Source organism: Puntigrus tetrazona, chromosome 15 (genome assembly GCF_018831695.1).
Source record: "Puntigrus tetrazona isolate hp1 chromosome 15, ASM1883169v1, whole genome shotgun sequence".
Taxonomy (NCBI): Eukaryota; Metazoa; Chordata; class Actinopteri; order Cypriniformes; family Cyprinidae; genus Puntigrus; species Puntigrus tetrazona.
This window is the reverse complement of record NC_056713.1, coordinates 7977733-7997732: the sequence shown is the minus strand read 5'-3', so window position 1 is coordinate 7997732 and position 20000 is coordinate 7977733. Positions and strand designations below refer to the sequence as shown.

The 20000-nt window shown below is 42.3% G+C and overlaps 3 protein-coding genes across 5 annotated transcripts in view; 2 read left to right on the top strand and 1 right to left on the bottom strand.

Moving 5' to 3' along the window:
• Positions 1–2150, top strand: part of trim59 (tripartite motif containing 59) — a 3645-nt gene extending 1495 nt beyond the window's left edge. For both annotated transcript variants that reach the window (XM_043258424.1, XM_043258423.1), the window contains exons 3-4: positions 1–304; positions 642–2150. The exon at positions 1–304 is cut by the window's left edge and continues 35 nt beyond it. In XM_043258424.1, the coding sequence (XP_043114359.1) occupies positions 1–304; positions 642–1187 (850 nt within the window). In that variant the 3' untranslated portion in view covers positions 1188–2150. The remainder of the gene's footprint in view (positions 305–641) is intronic.
• A 138-nt stretch (positions 2151–2288) lies between these two features.
• Positions 2289–17878, bottom strand: smc4 (structural maintenance of chromosomes 4). 2 transcript variants are annotated; one of them, XM_043258419.1, is made up of 25 exons: positions 17803–17878; positions 17639–17706; positions 16771–16897; positions 15896–16083; positions 15109–15300; positions 13499–13675; positions 12462–12626; positions 12140–12267; positions 11600–11740; positions 11329–11479; positions 11091–11255; positions 9986–10219; positions 9100–9285; positions 8859–9020; positions 8558–8783; positions 8075–8154; positions 7702–7854; positions 7475–7601; positions 7176–7365; positions 6259–6403; positions 5992–6165; positions 5127–5309; positions 4793–5025; positions 3717–3900; positions 2289–2635 (listed from the first exon to the last, which is right to left on the bottom strand). In XM_043258419.1, exons 3-25 carry the CDS (start codon positions 16883–16885, stop codon positions 2477–2479), a joined length of 3858 nt encoding a protein of 1285 aa, XP_043114354.1. In that variant the 5' UTR covers positions 16886–16897; positions 17639–17706; positions 17803–17878; the 3' UTR covers positions 2289–2476. The 2 variants fall into 2 exon arrangements, with proteins under 2 accessions (XP_043114354.1, XP_043114353.1); XM_043258418.1 differs by lacking the exon at positions 17803–17878 and having other exon boundaries at positions 17639–17796.
• A 308-nt stretch (positions 17879–18186) lies between these two features.
• ift80 (intraflagellar transport 80 homolog (Chlamydomonas)) overlaps positions 18187–20000 on the top strand; it is a 19464-nt gene continuing 17650 nt past the window's right edge. The window contains exons 1-3 of the mRNA XM_043258421.1: positions 18187–18443; positions 18525–18600; positions 19317–19538. Coding sequence (XP_043114356.1) covers positions 18564–18600; positions 19317–19538 — 259 coding nt within the window. The 5' untranslated portion in view covers positions 18187–18443; positions 18525–18563. The remainder of the gene's footprint in view (positions 18444–18524; positions 18601–19316; positions 19539–20000) is intronic.

Genomic DNA, 20000 nt, shown 5'->3' with positions numbered 1-20000 from the left:
GGGCCAGCACCAGGGCCACGCCATCGATGACCTACAGACGGCGTTCGAGAAGGAGCACGGGGCCCGGGGCCGGCTGACGGAGGGGCTGAGGGGCCAGCGCTGGGAGGAGCTGTGCGGTCTGTCGGAGCGTCTGCAGCAGGAGAAGACCCGGAGCCTGGCTCTGCTCCAGATCGACCGCGAGGCCGTGTCTCACTTCTTCCAGGGCCTTGACCTCATCCTGGCCCAGAAGGAGGAGCACTTCACTCAGGCTCTGGACCGGGCGAGTGTGCTGCTGGAACACGCTTACGAGCCGCTCATCCGGCAGGTAATAATAACATAATACAGTGGTGACAACCTATGATTTTTGCATTAGGTCAAATGGAGTTCGTGCAATAATTAGTGTAGCCAGTTGGGTCCAGGTTTAGGTTTGACAATACGAGTAACATCAGTGGTACTGATTGAAACTGGAACAGTGGCAGAGATTAGAAACATGTTTACAAGACGTGAAATTGAAGCAGACACGTTTCAAAAGAAATTGCAGGTTCATTATGTCTGGTTTCTATATATTATTGTTCCCTTGGGTTAGTTAGAAATTAGAGCAGCTGCATGTCGCCCTCTACAACCATAAAGCCCAGCACAAGTGATCATATTCTGGTTGACAGGTGAAGGAGATGCAGGAGGAGCACGGCGAGCTGGTGTCGCTCAGCTCCAGCTTGGAGACCGAGGAGTGTCCGCTGGAGTATCTGGAGACGGTGCATGAGCTGAGGGAGCGGGTGAAGGCCCTGGTCCAGACGCCGCTGCCCGAGGTCCCCAGTCTTCACGTGGCTCCGCGAGCAAAGCGCTTCTTTGAGGAGCACTGGTCTGACGTGACCATCAGAGGCCTGAGAGACGCTCCCGTTCTTCAGATCTCATGCCACACGCCGAGGAGCTCGACGGCCGGGGCCCAGGCCCCTGATGGAGCTTGGCTCTGGAGTCTCGTGCTGCTGCTCATGCTGCTCCTCGCAGCGCTGTGCTTACTTTCAGTGTGTGAAAGTGCTCCGGGGCTCTCCGGTCTCGTCTCCACTGAACTCACCCAGCCGCTCAGTGACGTGGGGACTGTTTTCTGCTGTCTGCTACAGGACATCAACACCAAATTAAATCAGTTTATTTCTAGTTTTGGAGAAAACTGCTACCAGCATCTGCTCAGCTTTCTCAAAACATTTCAGTAGTGTTCAGTGCTGAAGACGACGCAGATATTCAGCTGAAACACGAACCGAAAGCATGTCTGGGTCATTAGGGTTTGTTTTTACAGAACATTAACCCGAGAGTTCTTCTCATTCAAGAATGAGGCCAATGATGTTTGAACGCTCAGCATTTTAAGGAAAAGGTATTGCACACAAGTGTTTTGAAAACATCTGTAAATATAAAACCATTATTTATAGACAAAGCATTATGAAGCTTTGTGATGCAGTCAGTCTGATATTATACAGTTAGCATAATTTTTAACAGCTGCTTAAACTGTTCATGGATTAAAAAAAAACAACAAAAAAAAAACACTCATGTAGTCACCAGGACCCATGTCTCAATCCCTTTAACAATCGTTCTTTAGTTCAGAAGAACATGTTCCTTTATTTTACGTCACACGGTTTATAAAACAGTCTCTTACTGTAATACAAATACATTACCCACAATGCCATCCTCCCACTTCTTCACAGATAGCACTGTAGCAGCTCGAGTAGGACATTTCTGAATAACTGCTTTGTGACCATGAAGAGAGTATGTTGTATGTAGTGTAAGTGTTATCTGGATGTACTACTCATCCGTAGCACACACACACACACACACACACACACACACACACACACACACGAAATAGCAGGTTATCCACGTACTCCCTTCTTTTTAAGGAGTACTTTAAATCCAGATATACCGTTTCTCATATTCTATGTAGTAGAGAAATGTGACTTCAGATGCAGCCCTGTGCTTCAAGATCTACAGACTGTACTAGACTGCACTAAAGACGTCTAAACTACTCTTAAGACATTTGGGATTTATTTTATCTTACTTGTAAGGACTTTAAATGTATGTCTACCTTTTTCTACTATGTGCTGCTACAAATGATTACTAAAAAACTAAATTTTCACTTATCGTATAAAACGAAAATTCAGCATGTTTTGTTCTTTCAGATTCATTTAATTCCTGACTTCATGATGAGTTTTAGAGCTAAAGATGAATAAAGCTCTCAGAAACAGCACCGTTCTGGACCGAAGCTTTCTTCTGGCTGTTCATCATGTGCTTTAGTTCAGACAGAAGTATCACAAAACTCAAAATGCCAAATTTAATGTTTATTTAAAATATTCAACCGCAGTGCAGTAAAAGCATGATAATATATCTATATTACTATATAGTATAAAACAGCATTTCATTTAAAAACGATAAAAGAGAAAGAGCACAGAATGAAGACGTGTGAAGGATCAGAGGCAGAGCAGACAAACCCTCAGAAGCAAGCAGAGTCTCCTCAGGCCGTCTCGACCTCACGCAGAACGATGCTCTTGGGGTTGATGGCCACGTTCTTGGTGGTGTTGTGTGTCTTATAGATGCCGATGAGACGGTCTGCCATCTCAAACATGTTGTTCCTCAGGGAGATGATGATGAACTGAGCGTTCTTGGTCTGTTCCTGCAATAATGCGGGAAAATTAGGGGACAAAAACAGGAAAGCATTGTATTGATTTCCTCCAAAACCGACGGTAGCTTTCCTCAACTTCAAATCAGCATGTAAATCTGATGTACTTCTCACGATTGCACTACATCTTTCTCAAGGTTTATGTAGGACTGGAGATGTTAATATGTGAAAAGTACATTTCTTTAATAAAAAAATAAAAATCAGTAACTTTAAATTTCAGTACATAACTGTAACTGTTTCGAATTGAATACATTTATCCAAGAATATCACTCAGTTGCATATTTTTAATTATGGTTTATTTTCACCAAATTGAAAAAAGTGAAGATCTGAACCCTTTCTAAATGCCCTGCAGTTTCTGTTAAACATTTTAAATATCCTTGTGTTCCTCACATAAAGTTATTGAATAGAGACTGCACAGAATGGTTTAGTGAGCTTTATGTTTTTTCACTCTATGCACACTTGACTTTCACAATCATGCATAAAGCACAATATTGTTTGTTCCTATTTTATTACCGTTTACCCGTCTCTAATGCTTTAATATTTGAAATATATATTAGTCTTGTTTTTGTTAGAAGCATAAAGCAAAAGCTCCTCTTAGAGGCCAAACTGTTCTGTAGGCTGCCGATTTTTGCTCGATATTCAGCTTCAACAGAACACTTTGTAACAATATAAATAACTGACTTCTGTATGTTTGACCTTATATTAAGATTTTTTTTGGATCTGTTTGGAATCAAATCGAAGAATCGAAAAGCAGAATCGGAATTAATAAACCATAAACTAAACAGTTTTTTAAAAATTGTTAAGTTAAATCACTGAATCTAAACTTTATTAAATTAGACGTGCTTTGATTAATAAAATTACTGAACAATTAAAAGGGATTTAAATTGGAAAAACTACATTTTGGGAAAAATATATAACAGATTTCATAGAGCCAAACATTTTATCAGCCAGGCCTACTAAATGCTATTGTATTTATATTGACTGAAAATTTCCCCTAACTTATTTGATTCAGCATTGAATAATAAAGGGTGGAGTCACATCATGAGCCCTAACCCCAGGAGATAAGTGTACTTACGTATATGTAGCAGGCCACGATGGACACGTTCTTGAAGTCGAGGGCAGCGTCGATCTCGTCCATGAAGTAGAGCGGCGTGGGCTTGAAGTGATGCAGCGCAAACACCAGCGCCAAAGAGCTGAGCGTCTTCTCTCCTCCAGACAGGTTATAGATCTTCTTCCAGCTCTTCTTAGGAGGACGCACACTGAGAAGACAGAACACAGCTGTCAGGAGGACTCAACACGCCGAACCCAACCAGAACGTGGATTTCAGTGCCATGCCTGAATGATAAACTCAAATCTTTGTAGTATTGTGAGTGTGCATGTTTTCACAGCAGGTGAATGCAGTAACGCTTGCTCTGACGGCAAAAGATAGTCTTCTGTCAACTAGCTATGCTTCAATTAAAATGCCTAAAGCTAAGCTATCCTTGTATTCACATTTTTAATCTTGTTGTCCAACAAAAGAGATCATTATAACCCTTTTAGTCCACAATACCAGTCAGATGCTTCCTCTTGTGATCTGATGTAGGTTTTTAAATCACAGAATGAGGCAAAAAAAAATACATTGAACAGTTATAGTTAACAGTTATAAACCATACTTTGCTGTTGAGTGTTTGTTGTCTGTTTTATCTTTATATCTTCTGCTTCGTTGCAGCGAGAGCTCCTCTATGAGTTTAGTTTAAAAGCCTGTGAGTGTGTGATAGTTTTTTCTCTCTAATCATCCACAACAGAAAATAGAAATCGTGTGAGGGTCTCTGCTTTAGGGTGTGTTTATAGTATAGTAGGCGGGCATTAGAGAGCATTTGATTGGTCAGAAGATCTGATGAGAAGCTGAAGTATGAGGTGCATCAAAACAACAACAACAAAAAAAAACTAATTGCTGATCGATTTTGACAGAAGTGACGAGTTTTGAATGCTTATTACTTCTAAACGCGAATTAGATAGATAACCTTAAAGGCTAACATATTGATACTAACACCCAAAAAACTCTTCAACATTCAGCTCTTTGATTTAAGTGTGCTGCATCCAAAAGCTAGTGATGAGCTCCCGGGTTATAAAGTAAACTCTGACTGGATTCCCACATCACAGAAGTCACACCTGAACATGATGCCCTCAGAGAAGGGGTCCAGACTGTCCACCAGCTCCAGCTCGGCATCTCCTCCCAGCGTCAGCATCTGGTAGTTCTCCTTCAGTTTGTTGGTGATGATGTTGAACCCAGCCATGAACTCGTGCAGCCTCTGCTTGCGCAGGTCCTCGCAGCCTTTCTTGAAGGAGTCTCTCTGCGTGGTGATGTCATCGAGCTCCGCCACCCGCTGCAGGTACAGCTCCTCCTGCACACACACACACACACACACACACACACACACACACACACACACTGTGAACCGAGGCCTTCATTCATCAGCTGACCCCAGCGAAACAATCACCGCACCTTCTTCTTGAACTCAGCGATGGCTCCCAGGTTGGGCTTCATGTTGGAGCAGCGGTCCTCCAGCAGAGCGATCTCGTTCTTGATGACGTCTGGATTGCCGATGTCTTCCAGCTGCTCTGGGTTCAGCGCAGGCAGCTCTTCTTCTGGAGCTCCATCGATGGGGTGCAGACACAGCCTGCTGGCCTGAAACACACAGGACTGTGAGCACAGAGAGAAGACCAACGACTATAGACTACGACTGATTCAAACAGGACACAATCCACTCCGCAGGAGAGCGGGTCACGGCTGGTGTGGCTCAGGAAGAAGAGCGAACCCAAAGACATGCGCAGGGCTGGGGACTTTCAGGTTTTAAAAATAGGATTTGAAATAAAACATACAAGTAATAACTCTATGATATTAAATTGCCACTTTTAGAATGCCACTTCATGCAAGAGATGACTATCAAATGAATATTCATAGAAAACAGTGGAATGAAAACCCTGTGAAGAAGTGCATTTTCAGAAGTCTGAAATTTCATGTCTGCATGATGCTGTTATTTGCTGTTTTGACTAAGCATAAAAAATAAATAAATTAAATAAATAAATAAAAATAAATTTCTTTCAAATAGTTAAGCATGCCCTAACCTTTAATTTTTGAAATGTATTAAATTGATATTCAATCGTTTAGGTTTCATGATTTAAATTTGTTTACAGTATATTACAGTTAGTTTAAAAGGGCCTTGAAGGAACTTAATGATTGAGCAGCACAATTATACACTATAGCACACAATATATTGTTAGCTCAACATGACATATAATGCAGCTGAGAAACTGAAGTAGATCCAGTCGCTGCTGTCAGCTTCCAGGTGTGAGGTGTGTCCGAGTACCTCTTTCTCCCAGTGTTTGATCTTCGTGCGGCACTCGGTGATGACCGTGTCGATGTGCTCCACCTTCAGCCGAACGCTCAGAGACTCCTTCTGCAGAGCATGCTCCTGCTCCTGTAGGGCCTTGATCTCCTGCAGGACCCCTCGATGCTGCTCCTGGACCTCCGGCAGGGCCTCCTACACACACACACACACACGCGCACACACACTCTTAGCACCCAGCGTCTTCATCACACGACAGTCTGAGAGAGAGAGAACGAGACGACTCACCTCGGCCTGCTGGTACGTCTGCATGATCTCTCCTGCCTGCTCCTCCAGCTTCTTCAGCTGCTCCGTCAGCTCCTCCATCAGCTTCTGATTCTCACTCATCTCCTTCTCCAGCTGAGCCACGCTGTCTTCAGACTTCTTCAGATTGCTGCCACGGAGGAGCACAACATTCATGTTAGAAACAAACTCACTGGCTCTCTACAAAGCTATATGTATATTTGGTATAAAACAGGACAAATAATCTTTTGATGATTGAAAACAATACCTGTAACCATCTGAAATTAACAGCATCAACTCAAAGCCATGGACAGTTGAAACTCTATAAAACTGGTCTTAACATTCACAAGGTTACAGATAATGTTTTCATTTAAAAGGCAACAACTGCATAGTTACAATCTAAGCAACACAATCAGCTTTCAGCTTTTGTTTTCATTTTCACCTTTGGTGTAAAGAAAAAAAAAACTGTGAAAGTAAATAAAAAGTATGCTATAAACAAATGATTGATGTTAAATCAATTCATGTTCAGTGTAACGAATTTACGACACTACAGCAGGTGTTTTTTCACATCAAATTAAGTGTAACTTTATGGCAAAAGAAAAAATTCTGCTATTGAACCAAAAGTGCAGGCAAGTTCTTTACAAAAAGCAGCATCTGATCAGTGTTATTTCCCATCCAACATGTGATAAAGTACACTAAACAAGTGTTCACTGTCAGACAGATACTCCTGAGCAACTTTAGCAACCCTGAGAAGGCAGCTCTTATTTGTGCCCCAGTAAAGTGTGCGAGACAAATAACATACACAGTGCTGCTGCTGTTTTATGTCCAGTTGGACCCTGGATTTTAAAGCGGAATCCAAGTGCTTCTTTAGATCTGATGCTGTATCAAGTTCAGATAAATCAGCAGGGGCTGTGGTTACTGACCGTCCAGCCGTCTTGATGGCCACCTGGGCTTTGGTGATGGCCGAGGAGCACTCGTCCAGCTGTGTGTTGATCTGGTCCAGTTTGTCCTGCTGGGCCTTCAGCTTATGACTGTTGATGTCCACGATGAGCGTGTGCAGCCTCTTGACCTCCGCCTCCACCTTCCCTGCTTTAGTGGACGCTGCCTCGAAGTCTGCAGGAAAAAAGATCAAACGGTCAACACGAGACTGAAGTATTATGCTTTTCGTCCAGACCATGTGTCCAACGTTCATGTTTTCAGAAAAAAAGTGATGCAGACACACCTTTCCTGTAGACCTCCAGGCTCTTCTCCATCTGCTTCTGCTTGGCTTTATCAGGAGCAGCGGAGATGACGTTGGCCTCCAGCTCTTTGATCCGAGTCTTGAGAGGAAGCTCCTGCTCCGTCAGGCTCTGTAGCGCACACACACACACACACACACACACACACACACACGGGGTTAACAGAAGGCAGGACTCACAGGTTCTCCCATGTTCAGCTACTATGTCTCACCTGGATGGTAGCTGTGTATTTCTCCAGCGTATTCTTCATGTCTCTCAGCTCACGTCGGGCTTTGTGCACCTTCTCCTCCAGCTGATGTTTCCTCTGCTGCCAGTCCTGAAGCTGTGTCAGCTCTCGGTTCAAAGCACTCTCCATTTTATCCAGCTGTGCACAAACACACACCTTCAGCTGGGGATGCACTCAATGCTTTCACCAAACATTTAGGAAAAGCGCAACTCAACATGTTTATATAATAATCAAACAATGGATTAAATCGAAAACGATTAAATTTCACGTAACAGATCTTTAAAAGTGCGAGTGCACAAGCAGCGTCTGTAAACAGGTTCTGCTGTGCTGCATTCAAGAAGTCATCTTGGGATCTGACCTGCTCCTGAGTGACATCAGCGCAGACCGAGGAGCCCATCCTGCCCTTCATCACTCGTCCTCCTCCTCCAGTCATCGTACCTGAGAGTGAAGGAGATAGCTCATTACTGACATCCAGACATGCATGATTCAGTGCAGGAACAATACAGACCGTATCCTGTCAGAAAAACATGTGATGTGTTTAACTCTTCACTACAACCTGCCAAAATAAGGTTCAATTTGAAGAAATAACAGAAACATAAGTAATTGTACTTCTCTAAAACATTTACATTTCTATTTTTTGCTTAATTAACATTGATTGCCCTGAATCGCCTTATAGCTCTTGCATATCATTGATCTTTTGTTGATTTTGATTGCTTTATTTTCATAAATTGTAAGTCACTTTGGCTAAAAGTGTTTGGATGTAAATGAGATGTTTCAGTAGAACCACTAAAGCTGGAGCTGAATCTCGTAAAGGCGAGTGCTTGACTAGGAGTGCACAGACCGGCCTGCTCGATGATCTGTCCCTGCAGAGTGACCACTCTCCAGCGCTTGTCCTTCTGGAAGGCCACCCGTGTGGCCTGCTCCAGGTCTCGAGCCACCAGCGTGTCCCTCAGGGCGAAGTAGAACGCCGGCCGCACGCTCTCGTCCTTCACACGCACCATGTCAAACAGACGAGGGATGTTCTCCGGTGTGGAGATGGAGCCCATGCTCTGCTGCCACACTCTCATCTGAAGGACACACGCCAGACACGGTCAGCACTGGACTCCAGCTCTGAAAGCAGGGCTAGCACGCTCCTTCCTCACCTTGTCCAGGCCGATGAACGTGGCCACACCGATGTTCTGGGCTTTCAGGAACGTCACGCATTTCTGCGCCGTGTCGATGGTGTCCACTAAGATGTTATCCAGCGAGCCGCAGCTGGAGGAGATGGCGATGTCGTATTTCTCGTCGATCGCTCCCAGATCACCCTGTAGAGACAACCGTAGGAACGTCACCCTGTGGATCTACACGGACGGACTCTATCCGAGGTGAAGGTGAGGCACGTACCAGCCGGCCCAGGATGCCCGGGATCTTCCCCAAGCGTTTCTGCTGCATGAGGGCATCCAGCACTTTGTTGCGGCTGCGGTTGGTGGACAGAGAGCTCTTGGCTTCAGCCACCTTCTGCCTCATGTCTCCCACCGTCAGACGCTTCAGCCGGTCCTGCTCTGAGATCTGCTCCAGCTCCTGCTCGTCCTGCAGCACAAACACCAGCGTAAACATCCCACATCCACCAGCAGGGCTTTCCTAGGCTTCTGTCTGGTATTTTACTCAAATCTGATCGTCATACACCACCCTCCGAACGTTTGGGATCAGAAAGAGTATTCATTTTTTTTTTTTTTTAAATGCAGCCTCAGCTCATCAAGGCTGTATTTGAGCAAAAATACAGAAAACAAAAAACACTACACAGAGAGAGAGAGGTTTCACTATCCTTCAGAAATAATTCTAATTTTTACATCAATGATTATATGTTGTTTAATATTTTTTGGAAGCTGTGACAATTTTTCCTCATTGATAAAGTTAAAGAGAAAAGCATTTATTCAAAACAGAAACCTTTTCTAACGATATAAAAGTCTTTACCTTCACTTACATCACCTTACTGAATACAAGCATATTAAAATAAATAAATAAAATAATTTACTGATCCCAAACTTTTAAAAAAGTATTGTATATTTTAACAAAATAACCATTTTAACTTAACACTGTTCTTTTTGGCATTTAATAGAATCCTTATAGTAACCCCAACTTTCCAGGAATAAGCTACATTGTAAACTATATTAAAATAGAAACCATTTTAAATTGAAATAATATTTCATAAAATAATTCTCCCTGTAGTTTTGAATGCAGCACAAAAAGCAGGTGAAAGCCTGCTGAAGGAGGGGGTCTTGGCACACACCTTCTTGAGCTGCTCCTCACACGCCGGTATCTTGGCGCTGAGGTCTTTGATGGCGGCTCTCCTCTCTCTCAGCGTGTCCACAGCCTCCTGCAGAGCTCCTTTGGTTTGGTTGAGCTGGTTTACGGCCGTGTTGTGTTGACTCAGGTAAATATCCAGCTCCGACTGAGCCACGTCCATCCGTGAGCGCGTCTCGTTCACCGTCTTACTCAGCTCCAGCAGCTCCTGCTCCTTCTTCTGCAGGGACACCACACACACAGAGCAAAGATTGAGCAGGAGACTACAGAAAAACACACCCCTCAAAACTACACTGCCTCGGGAAAAATAAAAAACCTTCAGTATACAAAAACACATACAGATACTACACAAATAATTGAATGCACACTAAAATAAAATAACCAAACCAAAACGTTCTGTTCCATAGATAAACATGTCATCTGTGTGATGCTAATGCTGGGTTAACATGATTAAAACGGATTCTTACGTCAAGATCAATGTTTTAATCACATTTCTAAATCGCAATTGATAGGACCTAAATATGCCTAAACATTCAAGAAGGCACTAATCATTCCATGTGTGTTATGAGTACTTAAGATGAGCATTAGAAAGAAAAGAGCACATCTTAAGGGTTATTCTATGGTTTTAATTATAGTTTACCAATCCAATGAATTGTTGACATTTGAGGATTAGCACTATTGAAGCTTATTTATTTTCATATAAAAATGTAACAAAGTTGCTTTAAACAATGGCATACACATCATTCGGTGTAAATTAAAATTTCAAGAGAGTAGTTGACGAGTAATACTTGTAGCCCTAATCAGAGATGTTTTCTGTTGATGAGCTATTCATTATATTTGGACGAAACCGGTTGTCTACAGTTTTTCAAAATCAAAATGCAGTAGTGGTAAGGGTTTGGGCAACTCCTCTGTTCTGGCTCAGTGCTGATGAAATTTATTTATTAAAACGAGTTGCTGGTTTTGACCCAGATTATTTATTTAGATGAATTACCAATGGAAAGGAAAACACACAGGCTCACCTTTGGTATTAATATCAATCTTTAATTGAGACGGTGGATTGCTATCAGTGTTTCTGAGAGACATGATCTCACCTCTTTATCCTCCTGCAGGCCGCTGGTCTCCTCCTTCAGGCTCTCCATCACCTGAGCCAGCTTCTGCTCCTCCACCAGCTTCTTCTTCTCCAGCGTCTCCTTCTGAGCAGACGCCTCGGTGATGATCTTCTCGCTGCTCGCAGGAACGCTCCTGACTTCCTCCAGCTGCATAGAGCACAAACACTCATGAAAAGTACCGTCCAGAGCCGCTGGTCACCTGGAGATCAGGACGCCTCACCTTCTCCTTATCTTTCTGAAGCTGTTTCTGCAGTTTCTTGGTCTTGCTCTTGCTGTGTTTGAGCTTCTCGCGCACCTCCACATCCTGCAGGTCCAGCTGGGTAAACTTCTCCTTCTGGCTCTCTATGAACCTGGTCAGCTTGGTCAGCTTCCTTTTGAGGGAAAAAACAAGCACGACACACCTCAGCCACGAGACAGCTGTCAAATCACGGCCGTCTGAGCAGCAGCAGTCACTCAGCCAGTATTCATGTTTGAGAACGAACAGCTCTCACTTCTCCACGCCCTTCAGCTCCTCGTTCTTGGTCTTCATTTCTTCCATCAGCTGGCTGCTTTTGTCACTCAGTTCCTTTGTGTCCTCCTGAATCTGCTGTTTCTCAGCTTCCTTGGCCGACACGCGCTTCTGTAGATCATGCCTGCAGAAACAAACGTCACTCTGAAAAACAGCACAGAGTCATTCCCGAGGAGATAATTCAGTGCACGCAGTATGAAATCATGGAGTCTGACAGCGATGAAATCAAATCAACAGCACATATTCATCAAATTAAGTCAGTTTTACAGACTCTTTCAGAAAGAAAATGAATCTTTCTGCTGAACCATTTACTGAGAGTGAGAGAAGACTCTTTGCTGAAGCAAGGCAGTCATAGATCTTGTTATATGCCCAATGCTGGTTCATTATGAATCTACTGGACAGTGGAGGTAATTACTGGGAAACACCTTTGTCTTTGCACAAGTGATTCAACACATTCGACTGTAGAAGCATCTATCGAAGCTGAAGTCAGTCAGCGCTGATCTCAGGTGTGCATGTGTCTTACACGTAGAACTGACAGAGCAGGTTCCTCTTCTTAAAGGTGTCGTTCTCCAAGGTGAGGAACTCCACGGCTTTATTCTTCTCTCCCTCCAGAGCGCTCTTCTCCTTCTCCACCAGCTTCACTCGATTCAGCTGCACACAAACAGACCCACACTATTACATACCAACTTCTTTGTCCTCCTCCAGCCTGTACTGTACTGCTGCTGTAAACCAAAACAAGGTTCCTGATCTTTCTAATATCATGATGATCCTCACACAAGCACAGGCATTAGCGAGACATATGAGACGTATCCCCCAGCTCGTGATCTGATGGGGTGGTGTTGTACCTTCTCTCCGCGCTGCTCGTTCAGGAGCTCCACCCGCCGGCACAGGACATCGATGGGTTCTTTGAGACGACAGGAGCCGATGATGTCCTCCAGGTACTCCAGCATGCCCTCATCATGCCCCGTCTGTCCTTTGGGCTTCATCATGGCTATCTGCTCCACCTCGCCCTGACAATGACACACACACACACACACACACTCTGAGTCTGACACTCCTCTCATCTCCACACTGCGCTGAGGTTAAACCATCACAACACGTTTCTGCTCTTCTGAAGTAACGAAGAACAAACTAGATATAAATTGTATTTGTTTTGTTTTTTTAACCATTATTGCACTGCAATTAACCATTAAGCAGTATTTCCCATTAGTTAACAAAACTGTGACAACCCACCATAGTTCATATGGTTGTGATTTATTGTATCCAAAATCAAAGATTGTTCAAATAACGTGTGTGTACTGTGTAGATTGTCGGGAATCTGCCCGAAACACACATTTCAGAGAATAGTACTGCATTATCTTTTAACAGAAACAGCTGTGTGAACAATATTAGATATTTGGTCACTTTATGTTGGGAACACACTGCTGAGACACCGAGTGGATACAGGTCAATCGATGGTAAACTGAACACAAGAGTCAGAGTAAAGAGTGTCCTAGTATGAGTGAATAATGAAGGAGGCTGACTCCTGCCTCACTGAAGCAGCACACAGAATATTGGGGCTGGCCTTGAGTTTAACACGCCAATATTTACGTGCTGCTAAAGCGAGGGAGGTAGAGCGGACAGATGTTGACCTCTGACCTTTTTGGACAGTCCATGTTTACAAACCGTGTGTAAATGTCAGGTTGAGCGTATGAGAGTCCCTTAAAACTCTAGAGCAGCAAATGATGGTTTGCACCTTCCCTCGTGTTGTAAACCATGACGCGCTGCTTTAGCGGTCTAAGGAGGATTTAGCCCGGTTTAGCCCGTTCACGGCTCTCCAGAAAACACGAGAGGTCAACAGCAGTGATGAAAGCGCTTGGAGACACCGACGTGACGGCCTTACCTGCAGGATGAGGAAGCGGTTGTGGTCCAGGTCGATGCCGTGGCTGCGCAGCAGTATGCCCACATCTTTGAAGGTTGCCTTCTTGCCATTGATGTGATAGGAGGAGGAATTATCTTTGGCAGCAGTTCTGGACACGAAGAAGGAGCTGTTGGGAATGACTTCGTAGTCGTCTCCTTCCTGAACACACAGAAGAGACACCTCAGCACTGGACGACAGGACCGGTGCACTTCAGGGTGGACTTCAAACAGTCAGATCAACCTTTTTATTTCAGATAAACCCTAATCTTTGGATCTTTCTATTCATCAAAGAAAAAAAATCTAATCAGCATAGAGTAATGCTGACAACTCAGCTGCGCTTCACAGAAGTAAATTACACTTTAACATCTACTCAAGTAGAAAGCGGTTTTAAAATGGAAAAATTTTACAGTTTTTGCTGTACTTTGGATCAAATAAATCCTTGGTGAACAGAAGAGAATTTTTAAAAAATCGTTTGTGTTCAAAAACATATGATTATTGTTATAGACTGAAACAAATGCGTTCATCAAGTAAGAAAATTGGCATAAAGAGTGTCAAAGAGAAAAGTGTCACGCCACTGGAGACAGACAGACTGAAAACACTAAGCCTGCAGCAGGGTGTTCATACGAGCGGTTTCTCCAGTGAGGCCTGGAATCAGATCAAACACTACTTTCATAAAAATTTTAATGTCTTTGAAACTTCTCTGAAAACTGTTGGTTCTCTTTAGAGGAATTAATATACACACCCGGGCCAATTTTGATTTTAAAACGTATAGTGCTTTGTTTATTCAAAGTCAAGCGGCACAAATACATCAATGAATGGGAAACAATGTGTTTAAAAATCATATCACCATTATTAAAAATAGTTAATTTTGCAACACATTGAATTATTGTCCCACCCTAAGATCACTAATACTATATTATCTATAATAATATTAAGTATTAGACCCTAAGGTTGCCATGACAATATTTTTATGGTATATCTTATCTTAGAAATCAATCAAGATTTCTTAAACAGATGAAAACAAACAAACAAAAAAAAAATCACGTGACTGGCTACTATACATTTAACCTGTATATATAATATATGAATAATATATCATGCTATAAAGTTGTGAGATTTGTGTTTTAAATACAAAACTCTGAATATAAATGTTGGAAAAAGTGCATACGCTGCCTTCTCGATAGGAAACCTAAAACCACCAGCAGATGGCAGCCAGTGTTAAAGACTGAATCTCCAGACATTCAAACAATTCTTTAAAAATGGCTGAATCAAACAACCGTTTATGAATGGCTTAAAGAATCAGTGATTCGCCCAAACAGATTCAGATTGAAACAAAAACAACATTCTTGCCTGATGCTGAACGGTCAGGAGCACTGCTTGCATATCTTGATTCCCAAGTTAGCAGCATGTATATAAACTAAATAAAAAACACTGCTATGTTGATTAATTGAATTGCATTTGTGATCACAAAGAGGCTTGCAGATATGAGCTATTACTATTTATGCAACGCTTTATATGAAGTAGAGAGAGAAGAAGATATTGCAGGCATATTCATGGCCTCTAATTTTCTGAATCCACTGAAATGTGTTTCACCTTGTCGATGATCTTCTGGAAGTGCACCTCCACCGTGCAGCTCTGGATGTCCGGATGACCGTCAGAATTATGGATCAGAACCGACAGCTTCTTCGAGCGAATCTTCTGAGCTCTGTATCCAAACACGAACAGCATGGAGTCGATCACGTTAGACTTGCCGCTGCCGTTTGGACCGATGATGCAGGAAAAACGCTGAAGACAGGAAGATTTAAACAGAAGGCATCAGTGAAGCTAAGAGAGGAGACGCAGAAGTGGAAGAAAAAAAATGAATTTGCTCCTGATTGACTAATTAAATTCATATCATATTACATATAAAAGTCCTCAAGAGTAAAGAGCAACTAAAATAAACCAAACAGCAGTTTTTTGTATACTGCAAACACCAAACCTGGTATTAAGTGAAGCACATCTGGATGAATTAAAGTTTAAACATTAAATTCTACTGCAAGTTCAATGACTTTATAAAGTTTAACTTTATAGAAACTCATAATAAATGCATTATTTGGGCAACTAATCTGATAGCTAAATACTGATAAACTATATATTACTTAAAAAGTAACAATTTACAATTATTTCAGCCAGTTGCTAAGGTAACATTTCTAATTTATAAACTAAAGAAAACATTACAAAAACTGTCCCAGTCCGTCAGTAACAGCACACCAAGAACACTGTATGAGTCTCACTCGAAGTGCTTGTGTTATAGAACATGTGAAGAACTGCTAAAAGTGTGAACTTGAGGAGTCTCCACTAAAAACATAAGAGAGACTGGATCAGAAAGAGCTGCAGATACCTTGTGGAAGGGGCCCAGGATCTGCTCTCCTGCGTAGGACTTGAAGTTTCTGTTGAGGATGTGTGTGATCATGAGGCGCGGGGCCCCGGGCTCGGAGCTCATGGCTGGAGGTGGAGGAGGAGGGATGCCGGCCAGGATCTCCTCTAGACTCCCGCTATCCACCTCAGCTGATCCGCCCGGAGACACATCTACAGAGACACACCATCCAAACACGACTCTCAATACGGCTTTTCATCCTCAGAATTTTCTCGTTTCCAATTAGTTAAAGAATTGCAAATTCTACTTTTTTTTTTTTTTTTTTTTATCTCATGGTGGAAACAACTATATTGAAAATGATAAATGTAGTAGTTATGGGTGTTGGAGACCCAGGAGCACAAAAGCAGTCAAAAGCAACACGTATAATTGTAGCAATACACAAATATGGATCGAAATTATATATATTTTTCCTTTACTATTTACAAAAATGATTAGGAAATGAAGTAAAGATCATGTCTGAAGATATTCAGTAAACGCCTCACCATAAAACACCCTCAGACTGCAGATACTCAAGTACTTTTATCTGAGACAGATATCACTGTATCCTAACAATACATACATCAATGGAAAGATTGTTTATTCAGCTTTCAGATAAATCTGTGTCCAAAAAAACGATTCCTTATGACTAGTTTGGGGGTCCAGGGTCACGCATGAAGACATCTTAAGGTTTAATTTAACTTTCTTAAGTTCCAGATGTTTGTAAAGGGTCAGTCATGAGTGAAGACACTGTTAGGTCATCGCTGTTGTTTACTCGAGTCAGTATTAAGTTCTATTAGCAGCAGGCTACTGACTCCCCGTAAACAAAAGAGCGTTAGCCCCGTGCCGGTCCCCGGTCTCACCGTGCTGCTGCTGCTGCTCCTCGGCGGCGCTCGGGGGTCCGCGGGCGGGGCTCGGCTCCTCGTCGGACTCCGCCGCTCTCTTCGCGGCCGTCGAGCTCTTGGTTTTCGCGGGCATGACTCACGGCAGCTGAAAGCACACCGGCCCGGGTTAGTCACAAACACGACGCGCGAAAAAAAACATTGCATACGTGGAAAAAAAAACTTCGCTCATAATAAAGAGAAGCGCGTCTCTCCGCGCGCGCTCGCGTGTGTATGTATGCGTGTGTGTGTGTGTGTGTGTGTGTGATGTGACGTCGGGGTTTCACCGCTCACACAAAGGAAAACACACAGCTGACAACTACAAGACGACAAACCCAGCGCTTCTACACACACGTGCTGTTTGTGAGAGGAAACACTTCAGCGGTTTGTTCTGACAGCCTCCAGCGGGATAGAGCTTGAGCTTCATCAGCAACGAAACACAAGAAAGAGCTTCAGTGAATCTACAAAAACATCGACATTAACGTCACGATGCTTTGTTACGAGAATATATTCACAGCTTTATAAGCGACGTGACAGCGATGTGTTTACAAACAGACACTTTCTCACCACACACACACAGCAGATGTATAATAAACAGCACGTGTATTAAACGGGTTTACTTTAAATTAAGTAACATAACACACAGCGATGAGCGTCGCTTCGGGATGATTACCAAAACGAACGAATCACAATTTCAATCAAGTCGATTAAAACTAGTCCACGTTATGGACATATCGTCGTTCCTGAAGGCCTGGTGTGACTGTTGATTATTTAACTTCTTCATTAACGTCAATAAGCGGCTGATTGATCTGACACCTCACAAACACTCCGCGCACTCGTCCTCGTTTACCTCAGATTCAGGTGATTTCTCTCGCTCTCGTCGATATAACTCCGATTTATCCGGCGGCTTCGCAGACACTGCGCGTAAAGAGAGTAAAATAGAGTAAACCTGCGCTCTTTACTTCCCTCACAGAAAACACACTCGTAAATGGCGCGTAAACTACGAGCACGAACCCAGGTCCGTTGTAGCCGCGCGGTGCTTCATGGGAACGCGTCACGTGACCACACATCTTATTTATTTATTTTTTTAGTGACAAAGACACACTGAACATGTTCAAAAGCCGATTCAAAAGCATTGCATTTAAAACACAGCATAAATTAAGTAGATAAAGAAAAAACAAGTCAAGCCGTTAGCTAGTAAAACCGTTATCAAATAAATAGACCGCGTTTTAAAGTCAGTTAGTTCTTTAGTAAATCTGTAAGAAACACGCCAACATTTGGATACATTAGGAAACATTGAAAATAAAAACAGGTATTGGAAACATTAAAAAAGTCACAAAATAATTTTCAGAGAATGAGCTCAGAACATCTCGCGCGAAGCATGGCTGTAGTTTTGAACGAACGACATCTCGCGAGATCTTGTGCAAAGTTGTCGCTTCACAATCTAGTGTAGCGTTAGCCTACTGCAAAGAAATCCAACAGCGAGATACCAAATAAGAACGAGTCTGAGATATAATGTAAGCGACCGGCGTTTTCTCAGCAGTGTTTGTCATCAAAATAACCAGCACCTGGATTATTTCACGCTTTCAAAGCTATTTCGTCAGAATTAGCTGGCTAGCACTGCGCGTTTCCGTGGCAACGGCGCCTTCAGTCAGGTAAACATGTTTCTGCTCCTGGTTTCGTGCTACGATATTTAAGATAGATGATTTCAGAGGCTCATTTCTCCTTAAAAACAGGGAAATATCACATTGCAAGCATCAGAGGGACGCTGAAGGATGCGGCTGAAAACATCTCTGCTGAAGGAACCCAAACATATCCTTGACATGCATTTCATTTCATTCTTTTTCAGAGTCTTCACATATAAACAGACAGACAGTCGTGCCACATGCAGCACTAGCACTGTTTTGTGTGTGTCCTGACCTTTCATACATTGTAAGAATCATAGACGTGTTGTTATGACTATAGCAAAGGTGTTATAATCATCATTATCCTCGTAATCATCCCAGAAGAATAAGAGTAGAAATCAAAGTATTATTTATTATTTATCCATCATTGATAGAATGTGTGTGGGTTTTTTTTACTGAAATGTTTTAGTTGGACGATCATCTACAGATTTTACTTTAAAAATACCCATTATTATCGTAAATGTTACTACTTGTTTCAGAATATTCATGCAAATAAAGCATAATGATAATGCATAAACAGATTGCAAAAATCTCCTACAATAATAATAAAAAAAGCTTTACATTTTTAACATTTATTTGGCAACTTAAGGTAGCTGATGTTTGCAATTGTTTAATAATAATAAATGTAATTGAATACTTGAGTAATTGTTCATTTATGAAACACTTTGTTAGTTGCGCTGTAGGAAAACGTAAAAGGTGCTAGTCATTTTTCAGGACACAACAGATCCTGCGGAAAAATCATTAGAGAAAAGTCCTGCATATTCCCAGACAAGACGGTGCCCTACTTCTAGCGCACTAAGAAATCTAAAAGCAGTAGGCCGTTGACCCTTGACCCCTGAGCACACCGGGAGCTGGTGAGCTGCGTGGGCTGGACCAGCGCCGATGAGCTGTACTCCTGCAGCGACGACCACCACATCCTCCGCTGGAACCTGCTGACCAACGACACGGGCGTCCTGGTCCGGCTCCAGGAGCACATCTACCCCATCGACCTGCACTGGCTCCCCACCAGCGTGAGCGGCAGGAAGCAGGCCGGGGCCGAGCTCTTCGTCCTCACCAGCACCGACGGTAACACGCCGCTGTTCTTCTCTTCTCTCTCTGAACACCACACGCCTGCATTTATTTGATGCAAAAGCAGTAACTTTGTGAAATATTTTTACTACTTAAATAAAACTGTTTTCTATTTAAATATATTTAAAATTCTTGTGAATTCAAAGCTGCAGACACACCCTTCAGAAATGTATTTATTATTATTATTATTATTATTATTATTATATTGAAAACAGCTGAGAAATTTTTTTTCAGCACAATATTGATCTGAAATATGAATCTGTGAGTCATAAATGTCTTTATAATCACTTTGGATTGTTTTAAAGCATCCTTGCTAAATAAAAATATTAATTTATATATATATATATATATATATATATATATATATATATATATATATATATAATAAATTTTATAGCATTTTTTTAGCATTCGTTTGAATGGTATAGAGTATAATGTTACAAATGCTTTCTATTCCAG